We start from the raw sequence: 17,108 nt of genomic DNA, 5'->3' as shown, positions 1-17,108 counted from the left end.
AATCATGTTGAGATCAAAAAGGAGGTGGCATTGGGGTTCTTGAGAAACATTAAGGTAGACAAGTCCCCAGGGCCTGATGGGATATACCCCAGAATACTGAGAGAGGCAAGGGAGAAAATTGCTGGGGCCTTGAGAGAAATCTTTATATCCTCACTGGCTACAGGGGAGGTACATACAGTAAGGAGTCGAACAACACCAGGTTAAAGTCCAACAGGTAGCAAACGCCACTAGCTTTCGGAGTGCTGCTCCTTTGTCAGATGGAGTGGAAATCTGCTCTCCATAAAACCTACAAATTTCCACATCATCCACTACAGGGGAGGTCCCAGAGAATAGCCAATGTTGTTCCTTTGTTTCAGAAGGGTAGCAAGAATAATCCAGGTAATTACAGGCCGGTGAGCCTTACATCAGTGGTAGGGGAATTATTGGAGAGGATTCTTTGAGACAGGATTTATTCCTACTTGGAAATAAGCGGACGTATTAGTGAGGAGCAACATGGTTTTGTGAAGGGGAGGTCGTGTCTCACGAACTAGATCGAGTTTTTCGAGGAAGTGATGAAGATGATTGATGAGGGTAGGGCACTGGATGTTGTCTACATGGACTTCAGTAAGGCCTTTGACAAGGTCACTCATGGCAGACTGGTGCAGAAGGTGAAGTCGCATGGGATCAGAGGTGAGCTGGCAAGCCGGATACAAAACTGGCTCGGTCAAAGAACGACATCAAGTACACAGACATCAAGTAGTCTTACTGTGTTTACCCCAGACCAACGCCGATACCTCCGCATCATCGGTCAAAGAAGACAGAGGGTAGCAGTGGAAGGGTGTGTTTCTGAATGGAGGGCTGTGACAAGTGGTGTTCCTCAGGGATCAGTGCTGGGCCCTTTGCTGTTTGTAATATATATATAAATGATTTGGAGGAAAATGTAACTGGATTGATTAGTAAGTTTGCGGATGACACAAAGGTTGGTGGATTTGCGAATAGCGATGAGGACCATCAGAGGATACAGCAGGATATAGATCAATTAGAGACTTGGGCGGAGAGATAGCAGATGGAGTTTAATCCGGACAAATGTGAAGTAATGCATTTTGGAAGGTCTAATACAGATAGGAAATATACAGTAAATGGCTGAACCCTTAAGAGTATTGATAGGCAAAGGGATCTGGGTGTACAGGTACACAGGTCACTGAAAGTGGCAACGCAGGTGGAGAAGTAGTCAAGAAGGCATACGGCATGCTTGCCTTCATCGGCCGGGGTATTGAGTTTAAAAATTGGGCAAGTCATGTTGCAGCTTTATAGAACCTTAGTTAGGCCACACTTGGAATATAGTGTTCAATTCTGGTCGCCACACTACCAGAAGGATGTGGAGGCTTTGGAGAGGGTACAGAAAAGATTTACCGGGATGTTGCCTGGTATGGAGGGCATCAGCGAGGAGGAGAGGTTGGAGAAACTTGGTTTGTTCTCACTGGAGCAACGGAGGTTGAGGGGAGACCTGATAGAAATCTACAAGATTATGAGGGACATGGACAGAGTGGATAGTCTGAAGCTTTTTCCCAGGGTGGAAGAGTCAATTACTAGGGGGCACAGGTTTAAGGTGAGAGGGGCAAGGTTTAAAGGAGATGTACGAGGCAGATTTTTTACACAGAGGGTGGTGGGTGCCTGGAACACGTTACCGGGGGAGGTAGTGGAAGTGGATACGGTAGTGACTTTTAAGGGGCGTCTTGATAAGTACATGAATAGGATGGGAATAGAGGGATATGGCCCCCGGAAGGGTAGGGGGTTTTAGTTCAGTCGGGCAGCAGGGTCGGTGCAGGCTTGGAGGGCTGAAGGGCCTGTTCCTGCGCTGTAATTTCCTTTGTTCTTTGTTCACACAAAACCCAGAAAAAAACACACACTCCCGGAGCTCATGATCACACAGACAGATCTCATCCAGGCAGGCAGCGCGAGGCGGGCAGGCAGCGCGAGGCGGGCAGGCAGCGCGAGGCGGGCAGGCAGCGCGAGGCGGGCAGGCAGCGCGAGGCGGGCAGGCAGAGCGAGGCGGGCAGGCAGCGCGAGGCGGGCAGGCAGCGCGAGGCGGGCAGGCAGCGCGAGGCGGGCAGGCAGCGCGAGGCGGGCAGGCAGCGCGAGGCGGGCAGGCAGCGCGAGGCGGGCAGGCAGCGCGAGGCGGGCAGGCAGCGCGAGGCGGGCAGGCAGCGCGAGGCGGGCAGGCAGCGCGAGGAGGGCAGGCAGCGCGAGGCGGGCAGGCAGCGCGAGGCGGGCAGGCAGCGCGAGGCGGGCAGGCAGCGCGAGGCGGGCAGGCAGCGCGAGGCGGGCAGGCAGCGCGAGGCGGGCAGGCAGCGCGAGGCGGGCAGGCAGCGCGAGGCGGGCAGGCAGCGCGAGGCGGGCAGGCAGAGCGAGGCGGGCAGGCAGAGCGAGGCGGGCATGCAGAGCGAGGCGGGCAGGCAGCGCGAGGCGGGCAGGCAGCGCGAGGCGGGCAGGCAGCGCGAGGCGGGCAGGCAGCGCGAGGTGGGCAGGCAGAGCGAGGCGGGCAGGCAGAGCGAGGCGGGCAGGCAGAGCGAGGCGGGCAGGCAGACTCAGGGACTTAAAGACACCAGGTGCATTGAAGAATTAGACTTGAGCACGAATGGATTCTGGGACAGGTCTCGTATTCGGTGAGGCCGAGAGGCAGAGAGAATAAACATGAACAGATGGGACTGGGAGGCTGTGGCCAGGAAGCCCACACAGCAGCACTTTCACCCGACTCGAACTGCTTCTTTAATAGACTGTCTGAAGAGGTTTCGATTTAAAGGTCATTGTGATTCACTCCGTGTTCCCGGAGAGTGTAATGTGCCCCATTTGGAGATTGGAATCATGGTGTTTCTCCTGCTACAGAAGCAGTCTGTTTTAACCGCGGACTGGATCACGTGCTGCCAACAATTACTCACATTTTTCTTCTTGATTTCGTAATAGTCGACCGACTTCCTGTCCTTCAACATCTTGTCGACAATGTCTCCTCTGCTCCAGCTACTGAACACCACCTTCCCGTACTGGTATCCGACGTTCTGTGGGGGAGTCGGGAAGTGAGCCAAGACAGGACCAGACCAGGATGACTAAACAATATACACACACACACACAGAGCAAGGAGCAGCCTCCAGCCCCACTGTGCTGGCAATGGCCTGTCAGGGGTGACAGCGATGACAACTCCTGGGGGAGAGGTAAATGCCCCCAGTAACTGGTGACTTTTCCCCCCTCCTCCCTCCAGCTCAGATTCCAGTTTATCCAGCTCCAAAGCTGACTACAAATCCCGGAAAAGTCACTCCAACTGACGGGTGGCATCACCATTCACCCACTGAGGGCCATCCACAAATAAGGGGAGGCTGTGGCCCAATGGTATTATCGCCAGACTATTAATCCAGAAACGCAGCTAATGTCCTGGGGATCCGGGTTCGAATCCCGCCACGGCAGATGGTGGAATTTGAATTCAATAAAAAATATCTGGAATTAAGAATCTACTGATAACCATGAAACCATTGTCGGAAAAAGCCATCTGGTTCACTAATGCCTGTAACTCTGCATTCTGCACTCTCTCCTTTCCTTCTCTATGAACGGTATGCTTTGTCTGCATAGCGCGCAAGAAACAATACTTTTCACTGTATACTAATACATGTGACAATAATAAATCAAATCAAATAATGTCCTTTAGGGAAGGAAATCTGCCGTCCTTACCCGGTCTGGCCTACATGTGACTCCAGAGCCACAGCAATGTGGTTGACTCTCAACTGCCCTCTGAACAAGGGCAACTAGGGATGGGCAATAAATGCTGGGCCCAGCCAGCGACGCCTGTGTATCATGAATGAATTTTTTAAAAGTGCATCATTTCAAAGTTGGCAATAACTCCCATGTAACCTAGACTTCAGGCAATTCAATAGAGGTTTTACCAGCCTCCCTTGACCCTCAGATACTCTGCAACAAATCCACTGAAAACACAAGCAACCCATGGCTGGATCTGGTGCTGGGGATGAGGTGGGCCAGGCTTATTTAAAATTCATTCACGAGATGGAAGCATCGTTGGTTGGGCCAGCATTTGTTGCCCCTTCCTAATTGCCCCTTGAACTGAGTGGCCATCTAGGACATTGCTGGCGTAACATGTAGGCCAGGCCAGGTAAGGAGGGCAGATTTCCTTCCCTAAAAGGACATTCTCCGACAAGTGCCAATGAATTCAGATTTTTATTGAATTCAAATTCCACCAGCTGCCGTGGTGGGATTTGAACCCAGGTCCCCGGAGCATTATCCTGGGTCCCTGGATTACTAGCCCAGTGACAATACCGCTGCGCCACCGCAGGGGTGAACTAAGGGCTGGATTTTCAGGACGTGAATGGGGAGGGCAGGCAGGAACGGAGAGTCAGATCAGCTCCTGATCGGATGGAACAGCGGAGCCATCCCAGAGGAACAAACGGCTTCTCCAGCCTCTATCTCCTATGCTCTGATTAGGGGTTCAGAGCGAGCAAGTGCTGCCCAGCACTCTGCTCCATTTTGAGGACAGTTTCATTACAATCATGCAATGGAGGAGACCATTCGGCCCACAATGTCTTACTGACTCTTTAAAGAAACCAGCCAATTAGTCTCACTGGCTACTCTGCAGAGGTATCATATCAATGGGTTCAAAGGTTATGGGGAGGAAGCAGGATTAGGCTATTGAGTTGGACGATCAGCCATGACCGTAATGAATGGCGGAGCAGGCTCGAGGGGCCGAATGGCCTCCCCCTGCTCCTATCTTCTAAGTTTCTATCAGCGCATATTTCTCCCCCCATTCAAGTTGCTGTCATTACGGAGCGCCCTCTTTAAAGCCAACACAATAAAATAATTTGCGTTTATATAGCGCCCTTTATGACCAAACACCCCAAAGTGAATTCTTTAATTGGATGTGGGTGTCACTGGCGAGGCCAGCATTTATTGCCCATCCCTAATTGCCTCGAGAAGGTGGAGGTGGCTTCCTAACCTGTAGTCCAGATGTGGTGTAAGCACTCCCACAGCTGTTAGGAAGGCAGGCTCAGGGTTTTGACCCAGTCTGTGTCCAGACATAACAGGACTTGGGCAATATCCAGGTTTGGGCTGGCAAGTGGCAAGTAACATTTGTGCCGAAAGACACCAGGCAATGGCCAAGAGAGGATCTAATCATTTCCCCCTCGACATTCAATGGCTGAACTCCCACTATCAACATCCGGGGTGGGGAGGGTTACCATTTCCAGAAACTGAACTGGACTTGCCATATAAATACTGTGGTTACCACAGCAGGTCACAGACTGGGAATCCTGCAGTGAGTAGTTCACCTCCTGATTCCCCAAAGCCTACCCACCATCTACAAGGCACAAGTCAGGAGTGTGATGGAATACTCCCCACTTGCCTGGATGGGTGCAGCTCCAACAACACTCAAGAAGCTCGACACCATCCAGGACAAAGCAGCCCCGCTTGATTGGCAGCCTAATTACCAATTTAAACAGCACCAATGCACAGTAACAGCCATGTGTACCATCCACAAGATGCAGTACATCAACTCACCAAAGCTCCTTAGGCAGCACCTTTCAAACCCACAACCTCTACCATCTAGAAGGACAAGGGTAGCAGATACATGGGAACACCACCACCTGGAGGTTCCCCTCCAAATCACTCGCCATCCTGACTTGGAAATATATCGGCCGTTCCTTTACTGTCACTGGGTTACAATCCTGGAACTCCCTCCCTAACTGTACCATGGGTGTACCTACACCACATGGGACTGCAGCAGTTCAAGAAGGGAGCTCACCACCACCTTCTCAAGGGGCAATTAGGGGTGGGCAATAAATGTTAGCCTAGCCAGCGACGCCCACATCCCGTGAAAGAATGAATAGGAAAACTAGGGGGTAAAAGTGAGGGTTTGGGACATTACAACAGCGACTGCACGACCAGAAATACATCACTGGCAGAAAAGCTCTTTGAAGCAATTTGAAGTGATGTAAATACAAGCCTTCCTCTCTGTCCGCTCTGAGTGAGCAGAGCGGATAACTATGGGACCGGGGTACTTTCATTCCATTTCAGAGATTCTCAATGACCGGGTCTGGTTCACGCCAGAGTTCACAGGTGCAATGTCACCAATACGGGACAGAAGTTGGCACAGACACATTATTAATGCTTTGTTTGCACTACAGTCCGCAGCAACATTCATGGCTGAGTGTCCCTGGAGAGGGAGCATGCAGAGTCCACGGGCACCATTCAGGCATTCCGTGCCCGTTGGGCACCGCAGGGGCTGGGGTGTATTATTGACCCTTTAATCACATTTTGGTTTGATGTTTTAAGTTTCGCTTACACATTGTTTTTTTGTTTCCGGCCGTTCCCTCTCTTTTGGGGCTGCCCCTTTTCCTTTGTCCCTCAGTTCATTTGATTCAGTTCATTTGATTTGCCAAAAAGATTGACCAGAGTCAGCTCATGGTGTGTTGGTTACAAGTCCCTCGAGGTAGGCCTCGTACTGGACAGTCCCTCAATCCAAGCACCGAGCAGCACAATGGAGATGCAGGAAGTTTGCAAGACTGTGTGATCTATCTCAGCAAAGATATTAGGATTTATGCAGAGGGAGTGGGAAGGCAACAATATAAAGGCACCAATAAGTATGCTTAAAGAGGACAAAATGCTGGCTTAATGGGCACCTGAAACCATACTTCAAACCAAAGAACAAAGAACAGTCCAGCACAGGAACAGGCCCTTCGGCCCTCCAAGCCTGCGCCGCTCATGATGCCTGCCTAAACTAAAACCATATGAACTTACGGAGTCCGTATCCTTCCATTCCCATCCTATTCATGTATTTGTCTAGTTGCCCCTTAAATGCCGCTATCGTTCCTGCTCCCACCACCTCCCCAGGCAGCGCGTTCCAGACATTCACCACCCTCTGTGCAAAAAAACCTGCCTCGCACATCTCATAGAAACATAGAAAAACTACAGCACAAAACAGGCCCTTCGGCCCCACAAGTTGTGCCGAACATATCCCTACCTTTTAGGCCTACCTATAACCCTCCATCCTATTAAGTCCCATGTTACTCATCCAGGAGTCTCTTAAAAGACCCTATTGAGTTTGCCTCCACCACCACTGACGGCAGCCGAGTCCACTCGCCCACCACCCTCTGTGTGAAAAACTTCCCCCGAACATTTCCCCTGTACCTACCCCCCAGCACCTTAAACCTGTGTCCTCTCGTAGCAGCCATTCCCACACTGGGAAAAGGCCTCTAAACTTTTCCCCACGCACCTTAAACCTATGTCCCCTAGTACTTGACTTTTCTACCCGAGGAAAGAGCATCTGACTATCCACTCTGTCCATGCCCCTCATAATCTTGTAAACCTGTATCAGGTCACCCCTCAACCTCTGTTGTTCCAGTGAGAACAAACCAAGTTTATCCAACCTCTCCTCATAGCTAATACCCTCCAGACCAGGCAACATCCTGGTAAACCTCTTCTGTACCCTCTCCAAAGCATCCACATCCTTCTGGTAGTGTGGGTGACCAGAATTGTACACAATATTCTAAATGAGGCCTAACTAAGGTTCTGTACAGCTGCAGCACGACCTGCCAATTTTTATACTCAATGCCCCAACTGATGAAGGCAAGCATGCCGTGTGCTTTCTTGACTACCTTATCCACCTGTGTTGCCACTTTCAGTGATCGGTGGACATGTACACCCAGATCCCTCTGCCTGTCAATACTCCTAAGGGTTCTACCATCTACTGTTTCATTAAACTCCATCCGCCAATTCTCCGCCCAAGTCTCCAACCGGTCTATATCTTGCTGCATCCTCTGACAATCCTCTTCACCATCCGCAACTCCACCAATTTTTGTGTCATCTGCAAATTTACTAATCAGGCCAGCCACATTTTCCTCCAAATCATTTATATATACTACGAACAACAAAGGTCGCAGAACTGATCCTTGTGGAACACCACTAGCCACAACCTTCCATTCAGAAACGCACCCCTCTACTGCTACCCTCTGTCTTCTATGCCCAAGCCAGTTCTGTAAAAATAAAGTTTATTTATTAGTCAGAAGTAAGGCTCACATTAACACTGCAATGAAGTTACTGTGAAAATCCCCTAGTCGCCACAATCTGGCGCCTGTTCGGATCAATGCACCCTAACCAGCACGTCTTTCAGAATGTGGGGGGAAACGGGAGCACCCGAAGGAAACCCATGCAGACACGGGGAGAACACGCAAACTCCACACAAACAACGACCCAAGCCAGGAATCGAACCCAAGTCCCGGGTGCTGTGAGGCAGCAGTGCTAACCGCTGTGCTACCATCCATCTTGCCAGCTCTCCTCTGATCCTGTGAGACTCTACCTTTCGTACCGGTCTACCATGAGGTACCCTGTCAAAGGCTTTTCAGAAGTCCATGCGCAAGATCATTAAGATGGGTTCAGGGGCTGTGGGGAAAATGTCTGGGAATTGGGGTTAATTGGGAAACTCTCAGAAAAGCCAGTACAAGCACAGCGGGCTGAATGGCCTCCTTGTTGTACGATTCCTTCATTCCCTGAAAGCGTGAGCGAAGCGATGTAACACTTACATAAATTTCATCAAACTTGCCGAAGTCCATGGTTTTGAACCTGTCGATAGGCGGCCGAATGTACTCACAGTACGCACTGTTCTTCACCAACTCCAGCTGCCGCACACAGGACACGTACGCCAGCCGAGACTGGATTTCTGCCATATCCGGCACCTAGAACGTATCAGAGCAAGGCTGCGTTACACACAACCTGTAATCAGCATCACACAACACAACGCACATCAGCCTGAGAGGAGCCCGTGGCTGCACTGGTGGTCCGAATACACTGTGACACAAGCAGGGATACTTCCGCTAACGGAATGTAACGCATTCGGCACAAGATTACCGCAAAGGAGATAATGCCGTAATGGCAGGACCGAGAGAGAGAGGGAAAACAGGAGGAAAAGAGAAAGCAAGGCAGAGTGTTAATTAGCACAGCGAAAAAAGGTTGTGCATTAACATTACATTTCTTACTACATTAGATCATTTCTACATGAAATTCCCCCATTTGATCAGCAGCAACATTGAAGACAGGTGGACATTTGAGCAGCATGGAAATTCTTCATTCATTTTCCCCACCTCTTGTTACAAAGGGCCAGTCTCTGAAAACCACAGGGGCCAACTGTCTCGCTGAGAGTCGCAAGGTGCAACTGCACTCTGTCAATCACAGAGGGGTACGGACTCTCTCTCTCCCTCCGTCAATCACAGGGGTACGGACTCTCTCTCTGTCAATCACAGAGGGGTACGGACTCTCTCTCTCTGTGTCAGTCACAGAGGGGTACGGACTCTCTCTCTCTGTGTCAGTCACAGAGGGGTACGGACTCTCTCTGTGTCAGTCACAGAGGGGTACGGACTCTCTCTCTCTGTGTCAGTCACAGAGGGGTATGGACTCTCTCTCTCTGTGTCAGTCACAGAGGGGTACGGACTCTCTCTCTGTCAATCACAGAGGGGTACGGACTCTCTCTCTCTGTGTCAATCACAGAGGGGTACGGACTCTCTCTCTCTGTGTCAGTCACAGAGGAGTACGGACTCTCTGTCAATCACAGAGGGGTACGGACTCTCTCTCTGTGTCAATCACAGAGGGGTACGGACTCTCTCTCTCTCTGTCAATCACAGAGGGGTACGGACTCTCTCTCTCTCTGTCACTCACAGAGGGGTACGGACTCTCTCTCTCAATCACAGAGGTGTACGGACTCTCTCTCTCTGTCAATCACAGAGGGGGTACGGACTCTCTCTCTCTGTCAATTACAGAGGGGTACGGACTCTCTCTCTCTCTCTCTCTCTGTCAATCACAGAGGGGTACGGACTCTCACTCGCTCTGTCAATCACAGAGGGGTACGGACTCTCTCTCGCTCTGTCAATCACAGAGGGGTACGGACTCTCTCTGTCAATCACAGAGGGGTACGGACTCTCTCTCTATCAATCACAGAGGGGTACGGACTCTCTCTCTCTCAATCACAGAGGGGTACGGACTCTCTCTCGCTCTGTCAATCACAGAGGGGTACGGACTCTCTCTCGCTCTGTCAATCACAGAGGGGTACGGACTCTCTGTCAATCAGAGGGGTACGGACTCTCTCTCTCTCAATCACAGAGGGGTACGGACTCTCTCTCTCTCTGTCAATTACAGAGGGGTACGGACTCTCTCTCTCTCTCTCTCAATCACAGAGGGGTACGGACTCTCTCTCGCTCTGTCAATCACAGAGGGGTACGGACTCTCTCTCTGTCAATCACAGAGGGGTACGGACTCTCTCTCTATCAATCACAGAGGGGTACGGACTCTCTCTCTCTCTCTGTCAATCACACAGGGGTACAGACTCTCTCTCTGTGTCAATCACAGAGGGGTACAGACTCTCTCTCTCTGTCAATCACACAGGGTACAGACTCTCTCTCTCTCTCTCTGTCAATCACAGAGGGGTACGGACTCTCTCTCTCTCTCTCTGTCAATCACAGAGGGGTACGGACTCTCTCTCTCTCTGTCAATCACAGAGGGGTACGGACTCTCTCTCTCTCTCTGTCAATCACAGAGGGGTACGGACTCTCTCTCTCTCTCTGTCAATCACAGAGGGGTACGGACTCTCTCTCTCTCTCTGTCAATCACAGAGGGGTACGGACTCTCTCTCTCTGTCAATCACAGAGGGGTACGGACTCTCTCTCTCTCTGTCAATCACAGAGGGGTACGGACTCTCTCTCTCTCTCTGTCAATCACAGAGGGGTACGGACTCTCTCTCTCTCTCTCTGTCAATCACAGAGGGGTACGGACTCTCTCTCTCTCTCTGTCAATCACAGAGGGGTACGGACTCTCTCTCTCTCTGTCAATCACAGAGGGGTACGGACTCTCTCGCTCTGTCAATCACAGAGGGGTACGGACTCTCTCTCTCTGTCAATCACAGAGGGGTACGGACTCTCTCGCTCTGTCAATCACAGAGGGGTACGGACTCTCTCGCTCTGTCAATCACAGAGGGGTACGGACTCTCTCTCTCTCTGTCAATCACAGAGGGGGTACGGACTCTCTCGCTCTGTCAATCACAGAGGGGTACGGACTCTCTCTCTGTCAATCACAGAGGGGGTACGGACTCTCTCTCTCTCTGTCAATCACAGAGGGGTACGGACTCTCTCTCTCTCTGTCAATCACAGAGGGGTACGGACTCTCTCTCTCTCTGTCAATCACAGAGGGGTACGGACTCTCTCGCTCTGTCAATCACAGAGGGGTACGGACTCTCTCGCTCTGTCAATCACAGAGGGGTACAGACTCTCTCTCTGTGTCAATCACAGAGGGGTACGGACTCTCTCTCTCTGTGTCAATCACAGAGGGGGTACAGACTCTCTCTCTCTCTCTGTCAATCACAGAGGGGTACGGACTCTCTCTCTGTCAATTACAGAGGGGTACGGACTCTCTCTCTCTCTGTCAATCACAGAGGGGTACGGACTCTCTCTCTCTCTGTCAATCACAGAGGGGGTACGGACTCTCTCTCTCTCTCTGTCAATCACAGAGGGGGTACGGACTCTCTCTCTCTCTGTCAATCACAGAGGGGTACGGACTCTCTCTCTCTCTCTGTCAATCACAGAGGGGTACGGACTCTCTCTCTCTCTCTGTCAATCACAGAGGGGTACGGACTCTCTCTCTCTCTCTCTGTCAATCACAGAGGGGTACGGACTCTCTCTCTCTCTGTCAATCACAGAGGGGTACGGACTCTCTCTCTCTCTCTCTGTCAATCACAGAGGGGTACGGACTCTCTCTCTCTCTGTCAATCACAGAGGGGTACGGACTCTCTCTCTCTGTGTCAGTCACAGAGGGGTACGGACTCTCTCTGTGTCAGTCACAGAGGGGTACGGACTCTCTCTCTCTGTGTCAGTCACAGAGGGGTATGGACTCTCTCTCTCTGTGTCAGTCACAGAGGGGTACGGACTCTCTCTCTCTGTGTCAGTCACAGAGGGGTACGGACTCTCTCTCTGTCAATCACAGAGGGGTACGGACTCTCTCTCTCTGTGTCAATCACAGAGGGGTACGGACTCTCTCTCTCTGTGTCAGTCACAGAGGAGTACGGACTCTCTCTCTGTCAATCACAGAGGGGTACGGACTCTCTCTCTGTGTCAATCACAGAGGGGTACGGACTCTCTCTCTCTCTGTCAATCACAGAGGGGTACGGACTCTCTCTCTCTCTCTGTCACTCACAGAGGGGTACGGACTCTCTCTCTCAATCACAGAGGTGTACGGACTCTCTCTCTCTGTCAATCACAGAGGGGGTACGGACTCTCTCTCTCTGTCAATTACAGAGGGGTACGGACTCTCTCTCTCTCTCTGTCAATCACAGAGGGGTACGGACTCTCTCTCGCTCTGTCAATCACAGAGGGGTACGGACTCTCTCTCTGTCAATCAGAGGGGTACGGACTCTCTCTCTCTCAATCACAGAGGGGTACGGACTCTCTCTCTCTCTGTCAATTACAGAGGGGTACGGACTCTCTCTCTCTCAATCACAGAGGGGTACGGACTCTCTCTCGCTCTGTCAATCACAGAGGGGTACGGACTCTCTCTCGCTCTGTCAATCACAGAGGGGTACGGACTCTCTCTCTGTCAATCACAGAGGGGTACGGACTCTCTCTCTATCAATCACAGAGGGGTACGGACTCTCTCTCTCTCTCTGTCAATCACAGAGGGGTACGGACTCTCTCTCGCTCTGTCAATCACAGAGGGGTACGGACTCTCTCTCTCTGTCAATCACAGAGGGGTACGGACTCTCTCTCTCTGTCAATCACAGAGGGGTACGGACTCTCTCTCTCTCTCTCTGTCAATCACAGAGGGGTACGGACTCTCTCTCTCTCTGTCAATCACAGAGGGGTACGGACTCTCTCTCTCTGTCAATCACAGAGGGGAACGGACTCTCTCTCTCTCTGTCAATCACAGAGGGGTACGGACTCTCTCTCTGTGTCAATCACAGAGGGGTACAGACTCTCTCTCTCTGTCAATCACACAGGGTACAGACTCTCTCTCTCTCTCTGTCAATCACAGAGGGGTACGGACTCTCTCTCTCTCTCTGTCAATCACAGAGGGGTACGGACTCTCTCTCTCTCTCTCTGTCAATCACAGTGGGGTACGGACTCTCTCTCTCTCTGTCAATCACAGAGGGGTACGGACTCTCTCTCTCTCTCTGTCAATCACAGAGGGGTACGGACTCTCTCTCTCTCTCTGTCAATCACAGAGGGGTACGGACTCTCTCTCTCTCTCTGTCAATCACAGAGGGGTACGGACTCTCTCTCTCTCTCTGTCAATCACAGAGGTGTACGGACTCTCTCTCTCTCTCTCTGTCAATCACAGAGGGGTACGGACTCTCTCTCTCTCTGTCCATCACAGAGGGGTACGGACTCTCTCGCTCTGTCAATCACAGAGGGGTACGGACTCTCTCTCTCTCTGTCAATCACAGAGGGGCACGGACTCTCTCTCTGTGTCAATCACAGAGGGGGTACGGACTCTCTCGCTCTGTCAATCACAGAGGGGTACGGACTCTCTCTCTCTCTGTCAATCACAGAGGGGGTACGGACTCTCTCTCTCTCTGTCAATCACAGAGGGGTACGGACTCTCTCTCTTTCTGTCAATCACAGAGGGGGTACGGACTCTCTCGCTCTGTCAATCACAGAGGGGTACGGACTCTCTCGCTCTGTCAATCACAGAGGGGTACAGACTCTCTCTCTGTCAATCACAGAGGGGTACGGACTCTCTCTCTCTCTGTCAATCACAGAGGGGGTACGGACTCTCTCTCTCTCTCTGTCAATCACAGAGGGGTACGGACTCTCTCTCTGTCAATTACAGAGGGGTACGGACTCTCTCTCTCTCTGTCAATCACAGAGGGGTACGGACTCTCTCTCTCTCTGTCAATCACAGAGGGGGTACGGACTCTCTCTCTCTCTCTGTCAATCACAGAGGGGGTACGGACTCTCTCTCTCTCTGTCAATCACAGAGGGGTACGGACTCTCTCTCTCTGTCAATCACAGAGGGGTACGGACTCTCTCTCGCTCTGTCAATAACAGAGGGGTACGGACTCTCTCTCTGTCAATCACAGAGGGGTACGGACTCTCTCTCTATCAATCACAGAGGGGTACGGACTCTCTCTCTCTCAATCACAGAGGGGTACGGACTCTCTCTCTCTCTGTCAATCACACAGGGGTACAGACTCTCTCTCTGTCAATCACAGAGGGGTACGGACTCTCTCTCTCTGTCAATCACAGAGGGGTACGGACTCTCTCTCTCTCTCTGTCAATCACAGAGGGGTACGGACTCTCTCTCTCTCTCTCTCTGTCAATCACAGAGGGGTACGGACTCTCTCTCTCTCTGTCAATCACAGAGGGGTACGGACTCTCTCTCTGTCAATCACAGAGGGGTACGGACTCTCTCTCTCTCTCTGTCAATCACAGAGGGGTACGGACTCTCTCTCTCTCTCTGTCAATCACATAGGGGTACGGACTCTCTCTCTATCAATCACAGAGGGGTACGGACTCTCTCTCTCTCAATCACAGAGGGGTACGGACTCTCTCTCGCTCTGTCAATCACAGAGGGGTACGGACTCTCTCTCTGTCAATCACAGAGGGGTACGGACTCTCTCTCTATCAATCACAGAGGGGTACGGACTCTCTCTCTATCAATCACAGAGGGGTACGGACTCTCTCTCTCTGTCAATCACAGAGGGGTACGGACTCTCTATCTCTCTCTGTCAATCACAGAGGGGTACGGACTCTCTCTCTCTCTCTGTCAATCAGAGGGGTACGGACTCTCTCTCTCTCTCTCTCTGTCAATCACAGAGGGGTACGGACTCTCTCTCTCTCTCTCTCTGTCAATCACAGAGGGGTACGGACTCTCTCTCTCTCTGTCAATCACAGAGGGGTACGGACACTCTCTCGCTCTGTCAATCACAGAGGGGTACGGACCCTCTCTCTCTCTCTGTCAATCACAGAGGGGTACGGACTCTCTCTCTCTCTCTGTGTCAATCACAGAGGGGTACGGACTCTCTCTCTCTCAATCACAGAGGGGTACGGACTCTCTCTCTCTGTCAATCACAGAGGGGTACGGACTCTCTCTCTCTCTCTGTCAATCACAGAGGGGTACGGACTCTCTCTCGCTCTGTCAATCACAGAGGGGTACGGACTCTCTCTCTCTCTCTGTCAATCACAGAGGGGTACGGACTCTCTCTCTCTCTGTCAGTCACAGAGGGATACGGACTCTCTCTCTCTCTGTCAATCACACAGGGGTACAGACTCTCTCTCTGTGTCAATCACAGAGGGGTACAGACTCTCTCTCTCTGTCAATCACACAGGGGTACAGACTCTCTCTCTGTCAATCACAGAGGGGTACGGACTCTCTCTCTCTGTCAATCACAGAGGGGTACGGACTCTCTCTCTCTCTCTGTCAATCACAGAGGGGTACGGACTCTCTCTCTCTCTCTCTGTCAATCACAGAGGGGTACGGACTCTCTCTCTCTCTGTCAATCACAGAGGGGTACGGACTCTCTCTCTCTCTCTGTCAATCACAGAGGGGCACGGACTCTCTCTCTGTGTCAATCACAGAGGGGTACGGACTCTCTCTCTCTCTCTGTCAATCACAGAGGGGGTACGGACTCTCTCGCTCTGTCAATCACAGAGGGGTACGGACTCTCTCGCTCTGTCAATCACAGAGGGGTACAGACTCTCTCTCTGTGTCAATCACAGAGGGGGTACAGACTCTCTCTCTCTCTGTCAATCACAGAGGGGTACGGACTCTCTCTCTGTCAATTACAGAGGGGTACGGACACTCTCTCTCTCTCTGTCAATCACAGAGGGGCACGGACTCTCTCTCTCTGTGTCAATCACAGAGGGGTACGGACTCTCTCTCTCTCTGTGTCAATCACAGAGGGGTACGGACTCTCTCTCTCTCTCTGTCAATCACAGAGGGGGTACGGACTCTCTCGCTCTGTCAATCACAGAGGGGTACGGACTCTCTCGCTCTGTCAATCACAGAGGGGTACAGACTCTCTCTCTGTGTCAATCACAGAGGGGTACGGACTCTCTCTCTCTCTGTCAATCACAGAGGGGGTACGGACTCTCTCTCTCTCTGTCAATCACAGAGGGGTACGGACTCTCTCTCTGTCAATTGCAGAGGGGTACGGACTCTCTCTCTCTCTGTCAATCACAGAGGGGCACGGACTCTCTCTCTCTCTCTCTGTGTCAATCACAGAGGGGTACGGACTCTCTCTCTCTCTCTCTGTCAATCACAGAGGGGTACGGACTCTCTCTCTGTCAAGCACAGAGGGGGTACGGACTCTCTCTCTGTCAAGCACAGAGGGGGTACGGACTCTCTCTCTGTCAAGCACAGAGGGGGTACGGACTCTCTCTGTCAATCACAGAGGGGGTACGGACTCTCTCTCTCTTTGTCAATCACAGAGGGGTACAGACTCTCTCTCTCTCTCCGTCAATCACAGAGGGGTACGGACTCTCTCTCTCTGTCAATCACAGAGGGGTACGGACTCTCTCTCTCTGTCAATCACAGAGGGGTACGGACTCTCTCTCTCTCTGTCAATCACAGACGGGTACGGACTCTCTCTCTCTGTCAATCACAGAGGGGTACGGACTCTCTCTCTCTCTCTGTCAATCACAGAGGGGTACGGACTCTCTCTCTCTCTCTCTGTCAATCACAGAGGGGTACGGACTCTCTCTCTGTCAATCACAGAGGGGTACGGACTCTCTCTCTCTGTCAATCACAGAGGGGGTACGGACTCTCTCTCTCTGTCAATCACAGAGGGGGTACGGACTCTCTCTCTGTCAGTCACAGAGGGGTACGGACTCTCTCTCGCTCTGTCAATTACAGAGGGGTACGGACTCTCTCTCTCTCTGTCAATCACTGAGGGGTACGGACTCTCTCTCTCTCTCTCAATCACAGAGGGGTACGGACTCTCTCTCTCTCTCTCTGTCAATCACAGAGGGGTACGGACTCTCTCTCTCTCTCTCTGTCAATCACAGAGGGGTACGGACTCTCTCTCTCTCTGTCAATCACAGAGGGGTACGTACTCTCTGTCAATCACAGAGGGGTACGGACTCTCTCTCTCTGTCAATCA

General features: G+C 51.8%; 1 protein-coding gene across 1 annotated transcript in view; it reads right to left on the bottom strand.

Moving 5' to 3' along the window:
• pnpla6 (patatin-like phospholipase domain containing 6) overlaps positions 1 to 17,108 on the bottom strand; it is a 199,900-nt gene that overhangs the window by 10,183 nt on the left and 172,609 nt on the right. The window contains exons 33-34 of the mRNA XM_078235102.1: positions 8,554 to 8,706; positions 2,919 to 3,035 (exon numbers count right to left, since the gene is read on the bottom strand). Coding sequence (XP_078091228.1) covers positions 2,919 to 3,035; positions 8,554 to 8,706 — 270 coding nt within the window. The remainder of the gene's footprint in view (positions 1 to 2,918; positions 3,036 to 8,553; positions 8,707 to 17,108) is intronic.

Source organism: Mustelus asterias, chromosome 19 (genome assembly GCF_964213995.1).
Source record: "Mustelus asterias chromosome 19, sMusAst1.hap1.1, whole genome shotgun sequence".
NCBI classification, from domain to species: Eukaryota; Metazoa; Chordata; class Chondrichthyes; order Carcharhiniformes; family Triakidae; genus Mustelus; species Mustelus asterias.
Note: the sequence above shows the minus strand (reverse complement) of the source record. Positions and strands in the feature narration are given on the sequence as shown.